At 43.3% G+C, this 24563-nt stretch overlaps 1 protein-coding gene across 20 annotated transcripts; it reads right to left on the reverse strand.

Annotated features, from left to right (window-relative positions):
- Positions 1 to 17: 17 nt before the first annotated feature.
- Positions 18 to 24264, reverse strand: map7d3 (MAP7 domain containing 3). 20 transcript variants are annotated; one of them, XM_047584514.1, is made up of 20 exons: positions 24132 to 24264; positions 17410 to 17511; positions 16997 to 17077; positions 16557 to 16720; positions 16272 to 16383; positions 15672 to 15755; positions 14392 to 14496; positions 13540 to 13641; positions 13051 to 13149; positions 11085 to 11210; positions 9081 to 9220; positions 6320 to 6450; positions 5993 to 6213; positions 4700 to 4829; positions 4190 to 4475; positions 3993 to 4046; positions 3849 to 3921; positions 3504 to 3669; positions 2870 to 3162; positions 18 to 2795 (listed from the first exon to the last, which is right to left on the reverse strand). In XM_047584514.1, exons 1-20 carry the CDS (start codon positions 24175 to 24177, stop codon positions 2788 to 2790), a joined length of 2523 nt encoding a protein of 840 aa, XP_047440470.1. In that variant the 5' UTR covers positions 24178 to 24264; the 3' UTR covers positions 18 to 2787. The 20 variants fall into 20 exon arrangements, with proteins under 20 accessions (XP_047440470.1, XP_047440451.1, XP_047440452.1 ...); XM_047584495.1 differs by having other exon boundaries at positions 9081 to 9196; positions 24132 to 24258; XM_047584496.1 differs by lacking the exon at positions 15672 to 15755 and having other exon boundaries at positions 24132 to 24258.
- Positions 24265 to 24563: the final 299 nt, after the last annotated feature.

Genomic DNA, 24563 nt, shown 5'->3' on the forward strand with positions numbered 1-24563 from the left:
AAAATCACAGCAGAGGATTATTTTTGCAAGACTTTATTGTTTTAACAGTTTGTATCATCGCAGTTCAGTTTAGATATATTTACAGTACAAATTTTATTTGTGGACAAGGTTAGTCAATCCTCATATTCACAAAGTTGCCCTCGTTGGGCAGACTGATTGTCGAGGCCGAGGTAAGGACAAGCTTTCTTAGTCGACTGTGATACAGTAAAAACACTAAAGATCAATCTAAGGCACCGTTCTATCCTATTATTATTGATGACAATGAGGACAAGCCCTCATAAGATGCAGCAGGACCTGGAATAGACAACATCTGTTCAAGCAGCAGCTACAACAGCCCCCAAATAAGGTGGTACTTATGAGAGGAAAGTGTGTATGTTTGGGGGCGAGGGGGTAGATGAGTTTTGTATTATGAATGACACTCCTAAAAGAAACACAGACGAGCTACGCTCTGAAATATCACACACTGGTCTCCTAGGAGTCTGAACAATAAAGCTACTCCTCTGAAGCCATTCCTTAAACATAGCAAGTAATTTGTGACAGTGCAGAGTCTCATATTTCCTAGATGAATAATGTATGAAAGCTAAAAGCCAGCAGCTCTGAGAGACACTGTAAATAATGCAGGACGGTTTATGGAGTCTGTTACATTCTTCCAGCGTATTAATCAAAGCTAAGATCAGAAAGCCCACGGGCTTTATGTACAGAGAGATTTTTAGTGAGCCAGCAGAGAACAAGGCAAAAATCAAGGTCCACACACCTCGCTCGCTCAAAAGTAGCCAAGCAAAGGGAATTTCAAGATTTCACGAAAAATCAAGAGCGAAAGACAGAAAAAAAAAAGTCTGACCCCGTCATATTTTGTTTGGTGGATGCGCCCTCTTCAGTAGAACAGTTGAAACCTGAGCTGATGTGCCAACCGTAACCATTCAACCACATCTTTTTTTTTTTTTTTTACATAATATAAAATATATTTAGATGAGAGTAAAAGCTCTGTGAGGCACAGCCACGACTCGCATCACAGGTCAGACAATGTCAACTTGTTTAGTGTGTGAGGCTAATAATCGAAATGAGGGCACGCGGATGCACAGTTACACACGTTACAATCTTGGGAAACATGGAAGATGCCCACGCGGCCTCTTATTTAGCAGAGCTCATGTGGAAGAGGGGGTTTATGTAAATTTTGGGTTTCAAGGCTGCCCAACGCTAACCTGACTACCCTGTCACAGGGCACGAGTCACGCACACAGACACTTCAATTATCCACATCCTGAGCCACTTAATCTTAAACATGGCTTCATTCGCCTAATACTGATTATATACACAATACAGTAACACTTAAATATATGTAGAAATGTATTTTCATATATAAACAAACAGACAAGGTTCATACTACAAAAACAGTTCAAATGAATTCTGTCAGATGCAGCAGCTAGTGCGGCGGGAATTTTCAACGGCTTGTGGGGGAAAAGTTGAATTAAGAGGACAAGACGACACCGGCAGAAGAACGGATGACAAAGTGGGCACTGGTGTTTCAGTTCAGATTATATCTTCGATAACCTGATTTCTAGTTTCAGCAAATGTGAACTCTGATATTGAAATTGAGGATGTTGAGAGTGAGAACAGTCAAGATTTCAAGTTCAGTAACAATGTAAATGTCTTCAGAAGTAGCTGTGAATCAAACTACAGACTTCACCTGTGCATTACGTTAGCAGGTTACAGGTTATTCAAACAGTCGAAGAGATGAGACTAAAAACAGAATCCAACTCAAACGCTTGTGTAAATTACAATGACGTTAGTAAACATAAGTTCTATATACATGTGTAAAAAAATAACAACAGGCTAAACTGACCCCAAAATCAACACACTGCTGAAACGTCTCTATAGCTTTGACATGAATCTCAACTCTTTCCACCTTTAATGTAACTGTTGTGCTCCTGGAGCCCCCTAGCGGCCAAAGAAAGAAACAACAAAGGGAAACGAAGGAAATGTCAAAGACTGTGAAGCAGGATCCACTTCCAAGTAGAAGCACATGATGGGAGAAAGCCAAACTGTGCGTGTATGAGCTTCAGCACAAACATTTTTGTATATTCACACTTAAAAATCTGAGTTTAGGGGGGGAAGAAAAGGTAAGGCCATATTGCTGGATGCTGCAAAAAAAAAACAAAAAAAACAAAACAGCCAGTCAAGTAAATTTAGACGAATCACATGCAAAACCTAGGATGCTATCTCCACCCAAACCCCGCCAGATCGGAACCTATTAACGTTTCTTCTATTAATTCACAATATATTTCACACAGCCTCACGTGCACATGTCCTGGAATATTCTCATACAAGAGAAAAAAGAGACTAAACATATGATAACAATAATTACAATAACAAAGAAGCCAAAATTAATAAATTACAATGCACCCCTGACAAAGACACAACTTTTTAAAAAAACGTCATCAAAATTGGACACAACATCGGAAACAAAACAATACTGTAACTAATCACAACAGGCAGAGAGAAGAGTCCTGGAACAAGCATGCTGAAGGAATATTCAAAATTTCCCTGAAGCATAACATTTAACATAATTTGAATATTTTCGTTGCCTCATCAAGTAGGGTGCAAATGTAGCACTTGGGGTGGCCTCTTGTTTTCATGTGTAGCTCCTCCGTCTGGAAAAAGAGGACGGGGAGGAGGGAGGAAGAAGCCATTGGGAAGTGATTGAGGATTTTTTTTTTTTTAAGGAGCTCAGCTGGACAGGAACTTTAGGAGTGCAACAGTAAGAGGCTTCTCAGCAATGGCTTCAGCATCAAATGTCTACAGAGACATAAGAGAAGAGTTAGTCTATCATGAAGGTATACATACGGAGGATCTGTATAAGTGACGCTCACCTGACATGGCTTCTATGGGTTGATTTGAGGAATGCAGGGTGTTGATGGGGGTTCCTTTGTCCTCAAAGGCCACCCTGGTCCCATCTGAGCTCCCGTCACAGTTGATCAGGACCTGGTTACAGTCCTCCGCCTCGATGAGGGGTCTGGTCTTGGAGTGGACGTTGAGGTCAATGAGTTCTTCAAAGCTCCACTGGGTGGACTTACCGTTGAGACCCGAGACCACCCCCACCTTAGTGGAGTCCTGCTCATTCAGAAACTCCGATCCCTCGACAAGGCGGCCTTTAGGGACGGGACTGGAGACGAGGAGGGAGGAGTTAGTGTGAAGGGGGTTAGGAAAGTGACTTGGGAACAGAAAGGCAAAACATAATTTCGTCAATAGGTTGGAGAAGTGAGACGATTGCACATATTACGCATATTTAAAATGTTTTTAAAACATTTTCTAGTAGAAAATAAGACAGTTTTTTAAAACATTAACATGATGCTGATAGTTTACACACAAACCAACAGCAGTGACTGTTTAGATATGAAAAGAAAATCTTCTCTAAACAGTGTCACATTTTTCTTTACACCATCTTTCCCTTGAAACACGTGAGCAGTTTCTGTGCAGGATTTTGTATCTACAGTTTAGTCATACCTTACTGCCTGAGTCTCGTCTGTGCTTACGCCGTTGTTCTCCTTGTCGTCGGTCTCAGATTTTCCGTTTACGCTGCCCAGGGGCTCCACTCGTGCTGCAACATCACCACCGGACAGGGCGTCTTTTTCGTCCTCCATGGCTGCGTCATCTGCATCGGCCGCGGCATCTAAGGAAGAGCCACAGAGGATTACGTAAATTCACACAAACCAGCCTTTTTATTTAAAGCGTAGCATATATACACAAAGAAGAGAGGTTACAAAAAGACCAAATTCAAAAACGACACATGAATCTCGCTGCACTGATATATAGAAGGTGCTGTCAAAGTGAACGTTGGGTAACACTTACATTTGGTTTCAAAGTTTATCTGGTCCTCTCCTTCGTCTCCATTCTCGTCCTCTTCCCCCTTATCGTCATCTCTCTGCACAGACATGATCAGGATGTTAACCAACACTCAGTGAACAACAGATACTCCAAATAATATCAGCTCACCTTCAAGTCACCTTGGTCCCCTTTTCTTGTTCTCTTCATTATTTCTTCAATTCTCTGAAATAGAAAAGTTTTTTATATTAGATCCTATTTTTTTAAAAAGTAATTACAATTCCATTATGGTCAAGATGCTTCCATGCATCTAATATGTGTCAAATGAATGTTAAAAAGCAGATGATGACATTTCCATCCATTCATACCTTCTTCCTCTCCATGCGTTCTTGCTGGTTCTGCTGCATGATGCGGTCTCTCTCCTGACGGACTCTCTCGGCCTCCTCCAGGGCCTTGGCCTCGGCCTCCTCCCGCTCCTTCTGGAGCTCCGCCTGTTTTATTGCCTCTTCTTCTGCCAGTCTCACTTTTTCCTCCTCAGCCAGACGAGCCTCCTCTTCTTCTATAAGTTTTCTCTCCTCCGCGAGCTTCTTCTCCTCCTCCAGGCGTTTGAGTCGAGCCTCCTCTGCTAAACGAGCCTCTTCTTCTTTTCTCACTCTGAGTCGATCAAGAAACAACTATGGTTATTTCTACTGGGAGCAGTGTGAATATGTTTAGCACTAAGGCCACATTAGCTAGAAAACGTGGATAGTACTTTTTATAACGATAAAATATGACCAGATATATTATTTTACAAATTCCTTGAGGACAATTACACAGGAACTACAACAGTGTTGTTGATGCTACTTTTCTGTGCTCATACAAAAAAAAAAAAACCTTACCTCTCCTCTTCCTCTCTCTGTATCCTAAGCTGCTCCTCCTTCTCCTTCTGCTCTCGCATCAGTCTGCGGTTTTCAGCCAGAATCTTTGCTGCTTCAGCAGCTGAGTTGGTGCCTGACGTGGCCTTTGAGTCTGAACGGTGGAAGGACAGAAGATAAGTTTAGGACTTTCTGTCAATTAGGGCTCGTTTCTGTACGTATTGCTGACCCGAGGGCTCATCTGAGCCTCCTCGGGACAACTGAGGATGAGTGATAGATAGATGAGAGAGGGACCTTGTTTGGTGAAGGAGACTAAACCGTGACAGAGAAAGACAGAAGCAGAGCAGAAGGGAGAACATGACTTTCACATGATCGTCTCTGTGCACTCCGAGTACTTTATCCTCCTTGAGACGTCCCATATTGTACAATACATAGATATATAAATAGATTCATATTTTAATTGACTGAATGTCTAATATTTTCATACAGTTATTAACACACATGTGCTAACCCAAACTGCAGGTTTGCTGTTTTTTCCACACATTTCTAATGCACAGAAGAAAACATTCTTTTCCTGCTTCCTCTATAAAAGCTACTACGTTGTCTTGCAGAGCGTGAGTTTCTCCAGCAGGTGGCAGAAGCAACAACAAATTCAGATCTCTTACAGGATGTGAGTCCCTCTGGGAATTAACAGGTCTTCTACTCCACCGAGATTTAATGCAACCCGAGTTGCAGTCACGTCACTTTGCACCATACACACACACACACACACAAACACAATTCTCAATGTCAACAGCTACAACACTTGACTAAAGGCACTGATTTAACAATCCATTAACGCACATCTTGACAATTTCTCTTGAGCGCTCTTGTCATTTCACTTGGATCCAGTAGATCTTGCTTACGTAACTTCACTTTGCAATCCATTACTTAAAATGGAACAGTATCTGAACAATGGCCACATGCAGGACGATCAGCACAAAGCCTTTGTGTGGTAACAACGTTTCATTTGAAAAAGATTATGGGACTCAAGAGGTAGATACTAAGAACCAGACAAGCCTCAGTAAAATATCAGAGCGCAAATAAGTTATTTTTATTTTTTTTATCACTGTAAATTTGTTGGACTTAGGTGGCTAAGAATGTCAGTGATGTTTATTTAGTTAAGAGAATATGTGTCTGGATGCAGCAGTGCAAACATCCTGGTTGCCAGAATAACCATCAGTGTTGGCAAATATTGGTAATGACTGTCAGCTGATGAATGTGTTACGTAATACATTCCTAATTTGGGAAGCATTGTAATCACTATTAATTGCTCACCATCTTTCTCTTTGGTTTTGCTGGAATCGGAGGACTGTGGCGACACCGGCTGGCCAGGACACAGATCCTTGGACTTGGAGTCCCTCTTTCGTAATGTCGGGGGCCCGGTCGGAGTGAGCGCTGGTTTCTGGATGGGTGGGGGCTTAGCTGACTGAGGCTGGGGGGATGGGGGACGCTGCTTCATTCCACCTGGCGAGGGTGGGCGTGCCTTAGGACCTTGTCTGTCAAAGGAAAATGTGTTCATTTGTGATTTACAATCAAACCCAACCGACCCTTCAATTACTTAGAAGGGGATATGAAATCAGTGAAGCTGTGGAGGAGACATACTTGGCTGCCACAGGAGAAGGGGTCCTCTTTGGTGCTGGATTGGGGGCAGGGGAGGGTGAGCGATTGCGTCCCAGGGAAGAGGATGGGGAGGCAGGGCGCTGCCCCTGAGTCGATGTTAACTGCTTGTCCTTCTATAGTGTCACACAAAAAGGACAGACATAGAGAGGAAATTCATTAAAATATCATAAAGAAAGTCGGCAAATAGGTTGAAAATCACTTCACGACCATAAAAATTAAGGTTTTCCAAACTTTGATTCAATACCATGAAGCAAGGATCACTTCAAGAGGGAGGGAACTATGGAAATAGTAAGTTGTAAGCACTTCAATGAAATAGTAATTTTGTCTTCTCACACAGTTTCATTTAATTGTAGAAGCCACTGAGGCATGACATTATATTGTATTTCCAATGCGCAAGACAGATGTAGAAAGGAGAAAATGAAATAACACATTTTTTGAAATCTTGGGACCCCCTGAAGGGATTCTATCCTCGGGTTGGAAACTATGAAACCGATTTGGCAGAATCAGGAGTCAGACTCAAGTCCTGAAGGAACAGTGAAAAACACGGAGGTCCTCAATAACAAAGTAACTAAAGATTTAAGTTTGTATAGCCAGGTTTCAGAGCTCCCTCTCAGACACAAATATAACTGTACATACCAAACAACATGAATACTAATGCTAATACATGCTAGTGATGAAGGTTAAATAAGAAAAATGTTTTCTAAAAACGTTCACTGAGGCGGTCTGACTCAGCTGACAGAATTTAGACAGAAAGTGAAACGCAATGTACGAGTGATGAGCATGAGACGGTTAAACACAATAGCCTCCACACCAGTCTGTGCATGTGGAATAAAGAAAACAATGCGATTGTGAGAAAAGTCAACTGCTTTTAACATGAGGCCCCAGAAACTGGGTGGGGTCAGCTTTGCATGGCCTGATCTGTCCCTAATCAGGCCACTGTGGACGCCTTTGTCTCGTTCTATGACAATGATGGCCTTCACAACCACAGAGGAGGAGCACAGACAGGTTGTGATAGAGCCAGGCAGTACAGGTCACCGAGTGAAAACATGGAGATATGACTAACAGGTGGTTTAGGCCACGTTTGCACGAATATGATTATGGGTGAAACAGCGTAAGTCTTGCACGTTTCTGCCGACTGTCGTGACGGATCCGGATTTTTCAGTGGCTGGAGCCGCACCTTTTTGAACCCAGGTCCCAGGGAGAAAAAAACAAACACGGAGCCTGTGTGTGTGTGTTTTTTTTTTCATTTGTGTGGACGCCTGAATACGAACGCAAAGATGTCATCACCTCATCCCACGTCCCTCTAGCTCCCAAGGATCTCACAACAACAACGGTGGACTACAGCCTTGTGCATCGGATATTGACCCTCGTTGAGTTGCTAAGGCAATATGTACTATGATGAAGATTACGGACTGTAACCTGGACTGTATGTTTGCATACGGTGCGCAACGCTGATGTGCACTTCTTCTTTTTTTCTGTAGCAGAAACATTGCCACACAGCTCTGGGATATGTGCTACAGGCTTTCTACGAGGTGTGATTTTGCAATGGATCAACCTTCATGGAGCAATTCTCAAAACGATGCAAAGGAAAACCAGAGAAAAAAAAGGTTGTGTACGTGGTACGTGTGAATACGGCCTTAGAGTACTGCGCGAAATTTATGAAGAAGCTATGGCGACAGCGCAGAGCGAACGTAGGCCCAGAAATGTAACTACACGCTGCGGTGAATCAGCCGGCAAACGCTGTGATTGGTTCGCTTAGGTTCTGCTTTAGCATTTACTGCCGCTTCTCCATCTGTACAATTTTTAAATTGATTGTTTTGGATCAATAAAGATGCAACATCTTGAGGAAAGGTTAACTGAGGAAGTTTGGAGACACATTAGTTTAACTTATCAGCTGCCTTCGTAGAAAGTAAAGCGGGTTGTAGAAACAAAAAATTAACCCGAGTACCAAAAAGACACGGCGCAGTTTTTACAGGGCGAGCCAGACTGACGAAGAACAAGTGCGAATGGCTCGCAGCGGCGTCGTGCGTAGGTGTCAGTACTCTAAAAATTATGCCAATGCATAAGCAAATTTAAATTACGAGTAAGGTCAAACAACAGCAGGCGGAGGGAGATTTTCCTATGGTTGGGATCCTGCAGAGGTGCTTTGACAGGCAAATGTAGCCGGAAACGTGCATATAAATCAGAGCTTTTGGTTCCCTCCGCTCATCACTGTCAGCAGTGTCATTTCGACGTAGCATGCACTTGCTAGTATTTCTTTAACAGCTGAGTCTTCCTTTCCTTCCTGAAAAAGAATCATTGTTGCCCACTGTGTCATACTTCACAAATTAAATCTGTTGATTCTGCAACAGAGATAAAATATATATATGTACTGTTGATGGTAATTAAAAGACATAGGGTAGTTTTAGAAATACTTGAACTGCATACAAACTGGCATATATCCTCCCTTCTCATGGCCCTACATAGGTACAACATTAAATGCCTCCGTTATCACACTGTGTTGTGGATATAAATAAGATGAGAGATGGCAGCTAAAGCCCTGGATCCAGGTTACCCCATCAGTAAATGCAAACTGGCTACCCGACAGAGAAGGATGTGAATTCGACATTAACCTTAGGAGCACACGACTGGATTGTAAATGACAAAACGTACACTTCTCAGAATGAAACGTAACTTATTTTACAAACATCACGCACTTCTTACAGTAGAGGTCAGAAACATTAAGGTCAAGCAGTATTCTCACCAGTGAAGGGTCGAGGGCTCCATCGGCCGACACCGACGTGGTCATGCCGCCCTTCTGCCGGTCAATGCTGCGGCTGCGCACGGGTCCGCGCGGCGGGTGCAGGGGACTGGCAGAGGCTGAGCGAGGACATAGGTGACACTCTGGTAAAGGACACAGTCATCGCAGGACCATGGCAGCACAACCAATGGGAGGAGTGATAAGCGACCGCATTGGGCAGCAAAGCAGCAAAGAGCCAAAGGAGAGAATAATAAAGAGAATGGAGGGGGGTGAGGGGGGGATGGAGAGCGAGAGAGAGGAACGGGGGACAGATGATGGGTGAAAGAAATGCGGGAAAGTTTTTGTAAGGGGACAAGAGCACAAAACAAAAATAGCGACTTGTTAGATATAGGACTTTATGCAGGGATTAGCTTGATTTCTGAAGCTTCGACTGAGCTGGAAGTCACTGGAGACATGACGAGCAAAGGTCAACGATCTCACAAAAAAAACAACACCCTGCAGGCGCCAAAGCTTCAGACACAACGTGAACAAACCTGAACACCAAGCACCACAGAGCATACTACATAAAACCTACCACCGACAAATCACAACAAACATGACATCGCAAACACACACACAGACTTATTAGTTCACTAAACACGCACAAAAAAATGTTGATAGTGTTGAATTTTGTGGTCAATTACAGTAACTAAAAAAATGTGAGTGAAATGCGTCTTTGAGTCCTTGATGCCATCTATTGTAGATCTTACAGAAAACATGACATTAGCTGCGGATCTCAGTACAAAGCTGCCTTTCAGCAGCATATAATCACATCTAAAATTATAATAACCATCAACCTTCGGTGCAATGGCTGAAAATCACTGTCGTCAGAAGCGAGTTTAAGTGCGGCCTGTCGTTAGTTCAGAGGCAAAATGTTGTCCACTGACTTGCTCTTTCAGTTGGATGGAGATTAGCCATCATAATCCCGAGACCTGAAGAACCCTCCCTGCACCAGCCTGGTCACAAATGTGTGCTGTAATTCATTCGACAGCAGTGACAATGAAATCTAGCCTGTCATGCAGTACTGCTGCTAATGTGGATGAGTCATGTTTCTACTGGGACTATACTTAGTGAAAGATCTGTAGCCGCTAATGGGTTTGAAATGGCCAGTCAATAAACACTACAACCTAAACCCAACATAAGGAATACAGCTGCAGCTTTGTAATTAGTCGGTGCTATTCAGTATAGTTAAAGCTACCATTAAAAACACATAGACACCGAGAACGAAGCTGTTTGTCTGCGTTATAAGCTTCCAGTGTTAGAACTACAACTGATGACTCACGTAATGTAGATCATTCTCATCACAGTACAAAACGTAAAGGAATAGGGCACATGAAATGTAAGGCATAAGCTCAGCTAGATATATTTAGAGCTCATTTGACTACATAACATGAGTCCAAACTTTATGTGACTTCAAGTGCTTATCGAGCCTCAACACTCTGGTCTCAATACCAGAACACATGCACAACAGTCTCATTCTGACGTAACGAGAACCAATCGGTAAGCAGCTTAGAGTAAATCTCCCGGCATGGACCGAGGCTCCTCAGATACAGGGAGCTCTCCTGGCCAAGTCTGCCCTGCTCAGCACAGCACACAACAGTCAATTGTATCAGATCTGAGAGTGCATGTGAGCCGCACTCATGTGAGAGGAGGTTTGTCTTTAAATATTGACATGTGCGTGAGTGTACTTTGCCGCAAATGCCTACTGTAAACGGCTGTTTGCTACAATAGTGCTGTTAAACACTGTGTGGACACAGGGAGCTGTAGACAGACTTCGGTAATTCCACCACCACCACCACCACCACCATCACCGCGTGAAAACTATTCAGTCTGAAGGGAGTGTTCAAAAAGCAGGGCGGTCTGCAGCAGGGCGCCGGGATGAACTAACTACTGATAAAATGCGAGAAGGACCAAGGTCTCCGTCTAGCCTTCGTTCCTCTCGGTCAGGATCTCCTAAGCGGAGGTTACCTGGAGCATCTGTTCCTTCAGCGGACAGGGCGGCGGCGCTCTTGCTCCTAGCTAGTGAGGCCTGGGTGGGGGTGAGCAGGCGACTAAGGACCCCTCCGTCCACCGTACTGGCCGGTGGCCTGCGAGCTACACGGCCGAAAAGTCGCCGAGAATCAGCAGAGAACAAAAAGGCCGAGAGGGAAAGAGTGGATAAGAATGGGGAATGAAGGCAAAAGAAAGAAAGGTCACCATGTGATTTAACAGGAGAGAATCAACGTATAGAACCAGAAGGTTATGTCTCCATAATCCATGAGGTCCTCATCAACCATCTTTATCATTTTAGCTTTTCCAATTATCTTAAATTAAACAAGGATAGTCAATAAAAGATAGTGAGTAAAGGACACCATGGAGAAGTGGTGAGACAGATCAAAGACCAATTGTCCAGTAACTGAAAATCAAAAGTCAGAGTAGACAAAGAGGTCAAATCAATGGTTCCTTGAGGCAGAGGAGGGTGTGCTGATGGGAAAAATAAACCATTAATGAAGTTCAAAGAGAGCAGAGGAACACTATTAGAACAGATGAGGCCAAAGACCAAGTGAAAGGACTGAAGGATTGTGATTGCAAGAGTTCTTTAGCTTCTGCTGTGCAATGTTTTTAGTGGCTGAGATGAAGAAGATTCATACTTTAAATGATCTGAATGAGCAGGCTGACTACAGTGCTTTGTATTAGTCCAGCAGCCAGTATTGAGCCGCTCAGCGTGTTACAAAAGCACTGCGTTGGACCCTGACTTCACAGCAGGAACAAAGAGCTCTTGCTTCCATGAAATGGAAGAACTGAAAATTCCCCATTTAGACTTTTGTGGCTCCCAAGCTACAAAGGAGAAATTATCAGGGGAGAGGGGAAATTTAAGAGTTAAAAGGCCCGTTTTTGCCACACGTCCCTAAACGCTAGCCCTTCAGGAGGAGGTTTTCACTCCTTTTAGGAACCCCTTACTGAGAGGACATCTGTTGTTGACAGACTTGATTTTTCTGAAAGGTTGAGTGCAAGGTTGAGACGCGTGACAGCACGGCTTGCTGCTCCGCATCCAGGTAAGCATATTAAATTGTGACAAGGTTATAGCTATGAAGAAATAAATGTATCTGTTGGAGAATTGGGACGAATAAAACGTTTAAAGTGTCAAAATGCTAATTGAGTTAATGGTAGCTGTGTTGTATTCTTGCTCAGGTTAACCACACAAAACATACATGTGTACAGGACAGGAACAAGTTTACAATCTCACTGGCACAAAGGAGCTAAAAAGGATGAGGGATAAACAAAAGCATCGGTGGTTAATAGCAGTTTGCAAACGGCAGCGAGTTGCTCAGAGCTCATTTCTGGGCTCCGAGGTGCTACAGTGGGATGGCACTGACACACACCACACTGAAGCACGAGCAACTTAAATCCAGCTGTGACGTCATCTTGGAGGGAGAAAACAATCGACACTTTGTGACAACAGAACAATAAACTGTTAGTACAGACGGGCCACACGACAAAACAATTCCCGCGTTGACTCTTGAGAAGAAAAAGGTTAGAAAGAAATCAGCCGTCAGTGAGAAACGTGGCACGACATGGCAGGAAGGTTAAAGGAGTCATTGAACGAGCATTTTCCCCAGTAAATCTTAGACAGGCGACACGTAGAGTCAGTTAGCATTTCCCTGAGAGTTAACTGAGCTTTCAGTCAAAGAAAGAGTCATTGGGTTGAAAGATGGATGGAAAGAGGGCATATGCAGTAAGAAGAGCTGGCCAGTTAAAACCCCTTAAGCTTCATGAGACTGAACTGCGATGAAGGAGAATATTATCCTCAAAAGCTATTGGTAGCGGACAGTGTTTTTAAGGAATTGGGAAAACTGTGGATTCAGAATGAGGAAGCCATCGACATCAGTGCCGCATGCTTGTTATTCAAAGAGGGAGCCCTGAGCAAAGCATGCTGATTGTTCATGCTAGCCACCTTGATCATCCGTTGTCCCCTTATCAGGCTTGGCAGGGGTCTGTCCTCTGCCCACACTTACTCGCGTAAGGGAGGAACTTCTCTTCTTCACGGAACGGCCTACAGACATGAGAGTAGAGTTACAGCCGAGCAGGCACTGGAAGGACTCCGTGAGGAAATCCCGAAGACAGTTTACAAGTCATATGAACTTCATTTGGCTTTATGCGAGTCACCAGGTCAGATCTGACATCAGCTGATGTCCCAGTTTAAGAGAATGCCTCATCTGATCATGCTGCCTCGTTCGCCGTAAATCAGACTGTCCTATTTTAGTAATAAGCTTAACAGTCGCCAATGTTTGAACCAAATAAAAAGCTGCAAACTAGCTTGCCGTGTGTTTTGCCAAAGCAGTGTCAGAGCCGAATATGCAGTGGAGCAGTTTGACAAAGCGTGTACTGTACGCCGCCTCTGTTACGAGAGCATCGTGTGGGATGGAGAGGGGACTTTCTGCACCTGTCTGTTCCACCTGAAGCTTTTTGCCGTCTTCCTTACTGGCCTGAGCAGCATCGCCTTTGCTAGGCAACCGGTTACAAGACGAACTCCTTGGCTTAATCCCTGAGAGACAATGATGAAACACCCAAGGGTGAAATCATATAACACCATCTCATACACGTTGCAGAAGTTTCTCTTTAGAATAGGTTACAGTCATGTCATAAAAAAAGGTTATGTCATAGCAGGGGAAATGGCACTGGCATCCCATAGAGGCTCTGGATATTAAACACCCAACTGTGTTGATGTTTTTTTTCTTTCTGCAGAAATCAAATCTCTTCTTGTGATTGTCTTTCCTAATACATTCTTTGCGGATGACCATAAGCTGTTGTAGATGTTGTGACAGATGGATGACTGTGACAGATGACTGTCATTAAGACATCACCATTCTGTGCTGGGGTCCTGTTAAAATTCTTAAATTTGACTGCGTACTTCAAAAAGAGGCACAGAGAATGTATGTGGAAGCAATGTGAGGCATCTGGAAGCAGTGATAGACACACAAACATTGTTACCGATCCCTCTGTGCACCAGTGAGCCTGTGTGATAAAACCTTGGGTATGAGAACTGGCACAGGTCAAAGTTCATTCTGAGTTTGCAGAAAAGGTGGGTTGGCTCCATATCACCAACAGTTACCTTGAAACATTCATCCATTAATAATCAAAAAAAACAAAAAACATTCACATGGATGATAAATACACTGTCTGTAGGTCATTGTGTTGGTTAAGATGCAGTGCTGGGATGCAGTGCTGGGATGCAGGGAGGGTGGGAGGAAAACACGGAAAGGAAGGAAGGAGGGAGGGACGACAGGAGACTTACGTTTGTCGGGTGATTTGACGAGGGTGGCAGAGGAGGAGGACAGACGTTTACTGATGGCAGCCTCAGACGGCTGTTTTAGGTTCATAGTGGATGTGGAGCGCTTGTCTAAAAGGGAGGAGGACAGACAGACAGACAAGGGAGGCGGGGTTTACATGGGAGGGCAGCCAGAGGAATTTCAGATGCACAAGGGAGTACGAGGTTCCACCAGACTGCAACCCCTCTAATAAGCAAAGGGTTGCAAGTCCATCATTAAGTGCTTTATCGATACGCCTTGAATAAATCCCATGCTATTAATGCAATTTAGAAAGTTAAATATGTTTACATGAAAAACACCATAACACAGGCAATGTGGTGTCGAAGCTAGACACTGTGGTTAGTACACAATGGATGCTTATTTCTAACCACTCCAAAGAGGAGAGCATCCCCAACATTATACTGTGGGTGACAGATGCAATATAAGTCTGTGCGTTCCATGCAATGTGACCTGGAACAGCATGAAAAGGCTGGGCAATATTCCATGAAAATGTCAGATTATTTGCACAGCAATAAAAAGAAAACTGTACTAGTACATGTCAAAAAGACTTACCTAAATAAGTACTTTTAGCATATGGAGAAGCATTAGCAAAAACTGGAAAAAACAGTAAATGCACTAAAGTGCTAAATTCCCCTCCTGCCAATTTTTTCCTCGGACCTATGGGATATTCTGCAACAAACTGGTTGTATTTCCTTTTGGAGAGGATACTGTTTTTTTTGGCTATATTGCATATAGTTTTATACTGTGTTTATTCTTTTACTGTAGAAGCACTTTTTCATCAGTGCCCGTGACCGTTTCTCGTGTCCTCTTGTAGTTCATGCATTGCGTGTGTGCACGCACATTAAACAAAAGACAGCTAGCAGATGTTAACCGACACTAGTTCCTTGTTACCAAAGTGAATATACGTTCTTTGTTGAACGCCATGGGCAAGTTAAGGCAGCAGCGGTGCATTAAAGGTCTGACTGGCTATGTCTGTTTCTAGGATTATTTTGCCCAGCCCTGCAGATCATTGTGAATGAAAAGCCTCCACGTACAGCTAACGTTCAAACCCAAAGCACTTTCAGAACAAAAGCCCCACACAAACAAATGTTAGTGAAAAACTGCCAGTTAGGATGCAGGTGGGGTGTGGTGGGTGGGATGCGGGAGCGTCGGTGGAAGAGATAGTAGGCGACCTAGCTATCTGGTGCGCCAGTGCCAGCCCATGCTGTGTTGCTATATTGGAGAGCAAATTATCAACAAACAAAACCTTGTTGTTTCCTTGGTGGCTTTTCTGGCGAGGCAGAGGAGATAACTATAGTTACTGGAGATGAGGCACTGGCATCAGAATCTCCTGTGGGAAAAGACAGCTCTCATGGAGGAGCGGTAAAACACAAGAAGACGAGGCAAATCCTTCATATCAGTCCTTCGTGGAGGCGAAACCTGGCCGATAGCCATCAGCCTTCGCTCGTCACACACTGCGTAAAGCAATAAATGTACTGGATAGCTGCAGTTTGTGGTGGGCATGCGATAAAAGACAGTCAACACTTTTTAAAGAACAGGTAGCAAATTCTGCATTTAACTATAAAAATGAATCAACTATAATTAATATAATTAACACTAATTCAAATCATTTTATTTAGCGTTGGCAATATTATCAGTTGCTAGCTTAGCTATTTTAAAGTGATTTCATGCATATTCTTGGTGGATTTCACTTCCACTGTGGTGAAACAAAATCACATTCTAGTTTAGAAGAAGTGAGAAGCACTTGGTTCATCCAGAACCAGTGTTTCATGGCATGTGGATGGTTAAAGAAAAACTGAAGAAATCCTGAAAGGACAGGATATCATATAGATGAAGGGGCCTCTACCTGCTCGTCCATCTGAGTCGGTGGACAGTCCTCCCCAAGACCATCTTTTCTGCCTCTGCTCCACTCGCTGACTGCGCTCCAGTGTCCGCCTCATCACTGCCTCGTAGTGCTCCTGAAAGTGTGATAAAGTGGCGCCATAAGTGAAAGGCAAGACGTGCACAGGAGAATCACATTTGCCTCTAAAAACAGAAGCAAACACTGGCACTTGTTGCTTGGTTCAGTAATAAAACAAATCATTTTTGGTAAATTGTGCAACATTAAGCACTGCACCAGCGCTGCAGCTACCTTTTCCTCTTCCTGTTTCAGCTTCCTCTTCTCCTCCACAGCCATTCGTTTCTGCTCCTCTTTCTTTCGCTGTTCCTCAACCTTCTTCTGACGCTCCTCCATCTGACGCTCCACTTGTAGCTTGGCCTTGCGTTCCCGCTCCATGATCTGAGAATCTCTCAAAGCTGATCACACATTTAGTGAGTGATTTGTTAGTATGCTGCATTCTTACTTGTGTGGAATAATTCCTTTATTAAGGATTTACAAAATTAGCATTGTATTGTATAAGTATTGCTAACCACTATATTCATTACAAATGATGTAACGATGTTTTAGTTACTAAAAATTACTATTACATATAACAAAGCTGAAACAATCTTTGCGTAACCAAAGGATAATTAAATTAATAATAATAAAAGTGCCTGTATAATTTCATACAGACACTGGGATCAGTCTCTTACCCTGTTGTCTCTCTGCCTCCTCTCGCCTCTCTTTTGCCACTCGCAGTCGGTCGTCTATTTTAAGAGCGGCGCCGTCGATGACTGCAAACACACATGTATGAATGCGGTTAAAAGAATAAACACACGCAGCAAATCATACGGAGGGAACTTAAGGGCAGATTACAGTGGAGCAAAGTGTGACAAAGGGCTTTGTATTAGACAGGCAGATGTGTGCATGTGACTGTCATTAATGAGCTTCGTCAACTGTTGCAGTAATAAGACGATGAGCCAGCTACAGTAAGCCACGCCGAGGGGATGGTGGCAGCGGATTGTGTTACACATAATGGTTCAGATTATAGAAAACAATAATGCCTTGTTGGGACAGTTTCTGTGAGAAGCAGTCTGTTTCTATATCAAGGTGTGGTGTCGTTTACCTGGCCTACACCCTTGAGATTTAGCTGGTGCGTTGGTGGCAGGTCCCGGACTGTTCCCCGACAGGCTGCGCCGCTCCTCAGCTTGCGCCTGTGCAGCTGCAGCTGTATGTACGAGAACGCACGGACACCCACGGTTTACACACAGAAAACCACTTTCAGTCCGTGACATGTCTGGTGAGGCAGGTTCTTTCTGCCTCTGTGAAGGTGAAATCAGCTGTTTCTCTCCGTGCTTTGTTTGCTTCCCATAGGAATGCTAGTTCTAGAAAGATCCGACGGATTTGAAGCTACATAACAGCCCAGCTATTCAGCATCAGACATAACCCCTCGTTCATGGGCGACCCTGTGGTGAGCCATACACTGCTTTCTGTGAAAAGCCGGGAGGGATGGTCTGCTGTAAGAGAGAAATCTGAACTCAGACTCTTTGGCTTTCTGTCTGATACACAGATCGTGTTTTCAGGAGGCAGGGGCAAAGGTTACAAATATGCTTTCAAGGTAGCAAATAAATCTGGTTTCCCCATTCTACCACCACAATAAGACGTAGCACAGCCAAAACTGTTCACGTGAAAACCCATGCTTAGGAGATACAAGGTCAGGAAGGAAGGAAACAGTGAGGACATGATCAAGCTTTATTAGCCCGGTATCAGTCATCAGTCTCTTCCCTTCTTCTTGTCACACATTCAACCTTCAACAGAACTGCTGACAAAGAGCAAAACAACAGTCAGTCATGTGATACCCTCGATATTGATTAACACCTCCGAATGCATTCAGAAAGCCTCCCACCCTCGCCATTGCTCATCTGAAATCTCATTGTTCCCATGATCAGAAGAATCGCTTCCATAAACAAAACAGCACATTTATACTTTTTGTGACACTGTTTTTTTTGACACCGCTCTCATCAATGACACATGCATCACAAATCCCTAAACAAACCGTGCGACCTATTTCACGCAGTGTCACAGAAAAGTCAAACCCGTGCTGACCAAAACTACTTAACGTGCAACAGCGCTACTTTGCATGACTTCGGGCCGAGAGGAAACAAAATGAGCTAATTCACGATGACACGGCCTGGTTGCAGAGGATGACTCTGCTGACAAGTTTGAAAGTCTGCTTGGACACGAGGCCGAATTGAGATCAACTCCCTCTATATCTATAGCTAAGATATAGACATTTGTCTTGAAAAGAGGCAACTACAGTGAACAGGAATGGTAACTTTAAGCCACGTAATGGACATCATGCAATGCCATTAAGCATGTTGCTGCATGAAAAAACAATCACGCTCTGTGCACCTCAGGCAACGATCCTGGTTTCTCATAATAAAGCGTAGCGTGCGTGTCCTGTCTTTATGGAAATCGACTCCACACTCTACTACCTTACTCTCTGGAAAGCAGCGTGGACAATAGGCCCTTCTTACATGAAGCAGCACTGCCAAATTGAGTGGTTTATTCACTCAGCTGATTACTAAATAGGTTTTGTTTGCACCCCTGAACCGATGCAAAATGTATGAGTGCTGACAAGAAGACATCAGAAATGTAACAAACCAGACGTCGGCATGACCAGGACGGAGCAAGAAGACCCGGACAGTTCATCACAGAGCAGCATCAATGTTGTTCAGTCAAAGAAGCTTTGAAGGGTCAAAGTCTAATTTTCAATACAAGTGTACAAGTCACGTCACTTTGTCCCTCAGATTCCTTTAGTCAATAAATTGCAAAAATTTGACAGTGCTTGAAAACAAACTTTTTTGTTGAGTTGCTAACCAATCACTAAAATCATTAAAACTAAATAAATAACACACTGACAACAAAGCCAACACAGAAACTAGCACAGTAATATCACACTGTGTATTCACACACATAAAAGGTAAGAACATGGATTTTGGGACACTGGTGAAATTGCTGTTGTAACCTTCATATTTACTTAAGCAAATAGTCAGGAAAAACAGACGGGCCATAATGTGTAACAAGGCAACCGTTGCTAAGTGACAGAGCAGCTGGGATGGATGAAGAGCTTCTCAACCATCCTTTGGCCCGCATCGAGGAAGATGTGGACTCGGACGTGAAATGATTCATAACTAAATGAAGAAAACAAAGGCAGTAACGCTTCGAAGGCAAAGTGAAGAATACACGTCTACGTACAAGCAACAGTTACTTCATGTTTAGGATGCACAAAACAGTATTTCACTAGAAGTATCACCTTGTCAATGAAATCATACTAATATAGTAAACTGAGGTTGAGTCACAGTAGTGTAACTAAAGTCAAACAGTATTAACCAAATTAATTTATGAAGAACCCAAATACTGTGTTCTAATGATACAAGCTTTGTCATAAAGCATATCACTTAGACTTCAAGCCAACTTATGGTAGCAAACTGCATCGCCTGCCCTTTAAAGGGAAGTAAAAGCAGACAGGAATGCAAAGGGGTTAAGTTAGTAGGTGGCAGATGTGGAGGTAACCAATGCATAATAGAATCAGCTGTAGCACTGCATGCAACAGGTCCTCCAGTGAAAAACATCGAGGCTGCTGATTTTACTAAATTTCAACATGCCACAAACACAGAGGCTCAGCTGTGATGAGGAAAAAAAGTAACTGAGAAACAGCATCTTGGAATAAAACGCACAGATCCTCCACTGACGCACACACTCATGTGTTGACTAAAGTGCTTTAATGAGATCACGGGGAAGAGATACTGTTTTCCCAAAAGACCTCAAGAGAGCCAGGTGTGCTCATAGAAATGAAAAGAGCCAATCAGAGGAGCTGTCTCTCATCACTCCATCACTATGGAGACTTGCACATATTAACATAAATCAGGATTGAAGCCTCAACAAACTCTGCAAAATCTTAAAGAGGTGAAAGGGATAGCATTACTGGAAATGAACCTGGCTGCACATTATATTTAGACGTTCAGTGGCACAGATAATCAATAATTCACATACGTTGGTAGCAGCAGATAACATGCATTTAGTGAACATACACTTTAATGTGACATATTTTTGCCAGGGGGATTTTTGTTAATGAATATGAATTTGTACTATACAGGTTTGAACTGCGTTAATCAGTCTTAGTAGGAGATTCTCAAATAACACTCAGTACGTTTACATGTACAGCTTAAATCGAGCTATGTTCAAAATGCCAATTTCTGAATGTGGTCCTTGTCCCAGTTTGTATGCAACAGAGAACATCGAATAACTGACAGGAACATGTCTAGTGCATCCTAGGTGGCAATATGTGTCTTTTCGGCAGGTTAATATGGCCCCCTTGCCCTATTACATTATAATATCATCACATCCATTATCATTATCATCATCATCATCATCATCATCATCATAAACAACTGGACTTCGTTCATGTGGCAGACCAGCATTACAAACAACAACAATGCGGTGTGCGCAAAAGACTTTCTTGTACTTTCTCTAGCGACAGTGGAGCACGCGCACACGCATTGCCTAGTTTAACTCCGATTAAGACGTATACATGCCCGCGACAACTGATGTCCAATCACATTATCTGGGCGTCTTAGTCGGATAAGGACAACTCCAATATCAGTTGGAGTAACGTGTTTACATGAACTTCAATTGTCTAGTTAGTTGGATCAAAGCAATAATTATTTTTTTTTCATGTGCATGTAAACGCACCGGCTGAGTGAGGCACATATACTTATTGACTGGCTGGTTGTTGAGCCTTTGGGCTGCTGTGTTATTATGGCAGCAGTAAAGACCACCAGGGGGGCTGGTGATGACCCAGCTCTGCAAACCAGACAAAACACTAAACAGGAAACAGTCTGCATTACTTTCAGCCCCAGTCAAATGCTAGATCTCTAGATAACAAGTAAAATAATAAGGCATACTTCTGGCAGCTTTTACCCCATACAAGGTGGGTTTAGTGAACACACGGAGTAAGAGTTAGATCAGCGAGTCGGGTCTCTTTTCTGCCCCTTCTTCCAACTGCACGTTTTTATTATGCCCTGAAGCCTGGTACAGCTAAGCAGCTTGCACAGGAAGTGTCTGCACTGCTAAATATAAGGGTGGATGACCATTTGACATTGCATACTAAAAGCATCCCGGGACTTTTAACTCCAACATAACAACTTGAACCTACAATTACTCTCTTCCCTTTGGTAAATTTTGTCCAATTTTGTTGACCGTCCACAGCCTAAAGATTTCAGGTCAGATAACGCAGCTGATGTCTGCTCACCAACGTGCGCGCACAGGCACATACAAACACACTAAATCTTCAATGGGATTATCGAGGCCTGTTCATGCAAAGGTAAGCTTTGGCTATTTGCAGTACTAGCAGGATAATGATGACACAGCCCTAGGGAGTCTTTCTCCAGGCGGACCAATTGATTTTGCAGAGACGGGCATTAATAGGATTTAATCTTTTCTAAAACCATTATTTTTGATAACTACCAGTGCCACTGTTGTCTGCTCCTTTGTGGTACAGCTTTGGTAGTTAAAACCAACAGTGTTTGCTGTCTTACAGTGCCGATGAACTGTATATAGTGAACCGAAAACAGCCGACGCTACAAATTTGAATATCATGAAATTAAAACTCACATGTCAAGGAGAAGACTGTATTCAGACTCATCAGCTGTTTGCAACTCCATTATCATTTAAATTAAAGGCCTCCCTGTTTAAAAATAAGTTAGAGCGAAGCGTATCGAACCAAACTTCCTGTTCCCATATTTTGTGAAAAATATCTACAGTGTAACAGCTGTTGTAGCCCTGTTATTGTTGTGTGTAGCTCAGTTGCCAAATGAATTCAAATTTCAACACCATGTCCAACAAATAGAAAGTGGCCACCAGAAGAAATTGTCAATAAAGAACTGGACAACCTGGAACAGGATTGATACCTCATGAACTTACTATTCCGAGGATGGTCTGATGTTAGCAATGGTCTATACAAATAAACGTGTTTTGGTAGTCAAATCTGTGGCATGTCAGCACAAAGGTGCAAACACACTATATGAAGAGTCTATCATCCAATTTAAAATGTAAAATCAAAACAAAGACGTGCATGTCTGCTACAAGACCAGAACTAAGTGAACACATCCAGGAAACTACACATTGAATTTGAGGCTGGTTCATTTCCTCCTTGGTTAAATCCAACCAGTTCAGAAATACTTTTCATGCTTTTAATTCTGTAGCGGCGTGTGCTGAGCCAGGATCTGGATAACCTTGCTGTGTGACTTGCTGCAGTGTGATCCCTCTTCATAATAGTAGGGTACGCTTTCTCCTTGCTCACATTTTTGTGGAAATGACTGCGCACATGAGCTAGATTCCTAGCATTATTTTATTATTGTCAGCCCTCTGTTCTGACTGAAGGCCGAGCGAAATCTTTGCTCAGGACGTCGGTCCGTTCCTAATAAAGCCAGGATTCCAACGCATTACTCCGCGCTCGGTGGACATTTTCACGAAACCACAGAATTGGTTTCCACGTTGAAAAGGCTGAATGGAAAAAAGTTAAGGGAAACAGGAAGAAGATCAGCACTAAATATGGGACAGTTGTTGCCAGGAGTGAAAAATGCATACACCCAAACGGGGTATGCAGAAAACTCCCTTACCCTAAAACGGCCCAACTGCCGCTCCAGCCACAACAAACCGCGCATTCATGCCTGCACATTCAAACACAGTAAACATCCATGTCTGCGTCTGGACGGGGCCAGCTGACGCGTGGATGAAAAGCACTGATATAGAGACTTTGCAGTTTCAGTCGGCCGACGTCGTGCTGTTGACAGAGATATGCAATGACACAAGACTGCTGTTCCAACAAGAACACCGTTATCGTTGCATCTAGACATTTCAAGAAGAGCAAACACACAGCGTTGTTCTCCCATAAGGAGCCCCGTGTGAGTGACACCCCAGCTTTATCTGAAATTCAGGTCAGACATTGTTATAGTCGCCCTCCCTGGAGAGCGGAGGGGGTTATGCCATATGTCAACAAATAAGAGTAACTGTCAGCCCATGGATATAAAGGAGAGGGGAGATCAGTTGGTGGGAGATGAGAGTTGTTTCAAAGCAGGAAGCTACAAAGTGCTGATGTATGACCAGGCTGGTCTGATGTGGAAAAACAAATTGCTAATTTCTAAGATGGGCATCGACTTGGATTCCGGTCAACAATCGTAGAAAAGGCAGAAAAGCTGCTATCAGAAAAGCCATCAGCTGGAGAAAGCAGATGATCCCTTCAGACACCAATCCCTGGGAGAATAGCAACGTAATCTAAAGCACTGAGGTTACAAGCAGCTGGCTAGTTTTACCAAGAATACAGAGAGTGCACAACTAGTGTAGCACAACCACAAAACGGCGCTTTAGTAGAAAACGTGATTTAGATGGGGCCAAAGTGGAGATAAGTGGCAGAAAAGACCGATATGTCAACCGGCTCCGAGGCTACAAAATGCAACGTTAACTTCAAGTTAGTGAGCTAAAAACCAGCTCGTCTGGTTCCCGACTAAAATCAACAGCAACTATCAGCTAAGTTTGTCCAATTCAACCCCTGCAACTTTTAAAGCTATACATATAAGTTATATGCTCATTTCCTGCGTCCATTGTGAGGAGATAACCGGGCAGAGAGCTAACGTTATTAGCTTGAAAAGCTGGTCGCGATACAACACGTTCAAATGACCCGGTTAACAGCGGCAAACATTACAAAGTGGTTTCTACACCGCGAGCACCGCAACGGGGTCAAAATAAAAAGATATGCGGAGCCTCGACTGCCAGGAGATTTCTTACCCATTTGGGCTCGCAAGCCTTTGAGAGTCGTAGCACCCTCCGCCATTTCTATGAAGTTTTCCTTCTCTGTTTTTTCTAAAGTAGGGGCGCGTAACACATCGCAGCCGGCAGGACACGGACACCACGGGGACGTGGACACCAAAGAGAGTGTGAGCCGTAAAGAGGTCCCACTCTGGCCCACTTCCAGACGCAAAATAAATTAAACATTTAAAATGCTGCTGCAACATTTTGTTTTGGGTATGGTCACTTTTAGAAATCATACACCAACACCTTTATATGTCACTTACTTATTATCTAAATATTTCCGTATTAATTAAAAGAAAACGTGAATTTGAAAGTTAAAACCCATTGTAACACAGTTGTTCACAGTAGGTGCAACGCTACAAATGGTTTTCATAAATTAAAATACTAAAAGTGACAGCAGGAACTGCA

Source organism: Mugil cephalus, chromosome 5, assembly GCF_022458985.1.
Source record: "Mugil cephalus isolate CIBA_MC_2020 chromosome 5, CIBA_Mcephalus_1.1, whole genome shotgun sequence".
NCBI classification, from domain to species: domain Eukaryota; kingdom Metazoa; phylum Chordata; class Actinopteri; order Mugiliformes; family Mugilidae; genus Mugil; species Mugil cephalus.

Excerpts from the sequence above, each read along its gene's own strand:
- map7d3 (XM_047584514.1), bottom strand. The coding sequence starts at position 24,177 with ATGGCGGAGGGTGCTACGACTCTCAAAGGCTTGCGAGCCCAAATGG. Across the intron at positions 11,211-13,050 it reads GGGGACAACGGATGATCAAG|CTCGCAGGCCACCGGCCAGT; the intron begins GTGGCTAGCATG and ends TCGGCCGTGTAG. Across the intron at positions 9,221-11,084 it reads TGAAGGAACAGATGCTCCAG|AGTGTCACCTATGTCCTCGC; the intron begins GTAACCTCCGCT and ends GTCCTTTACCAG.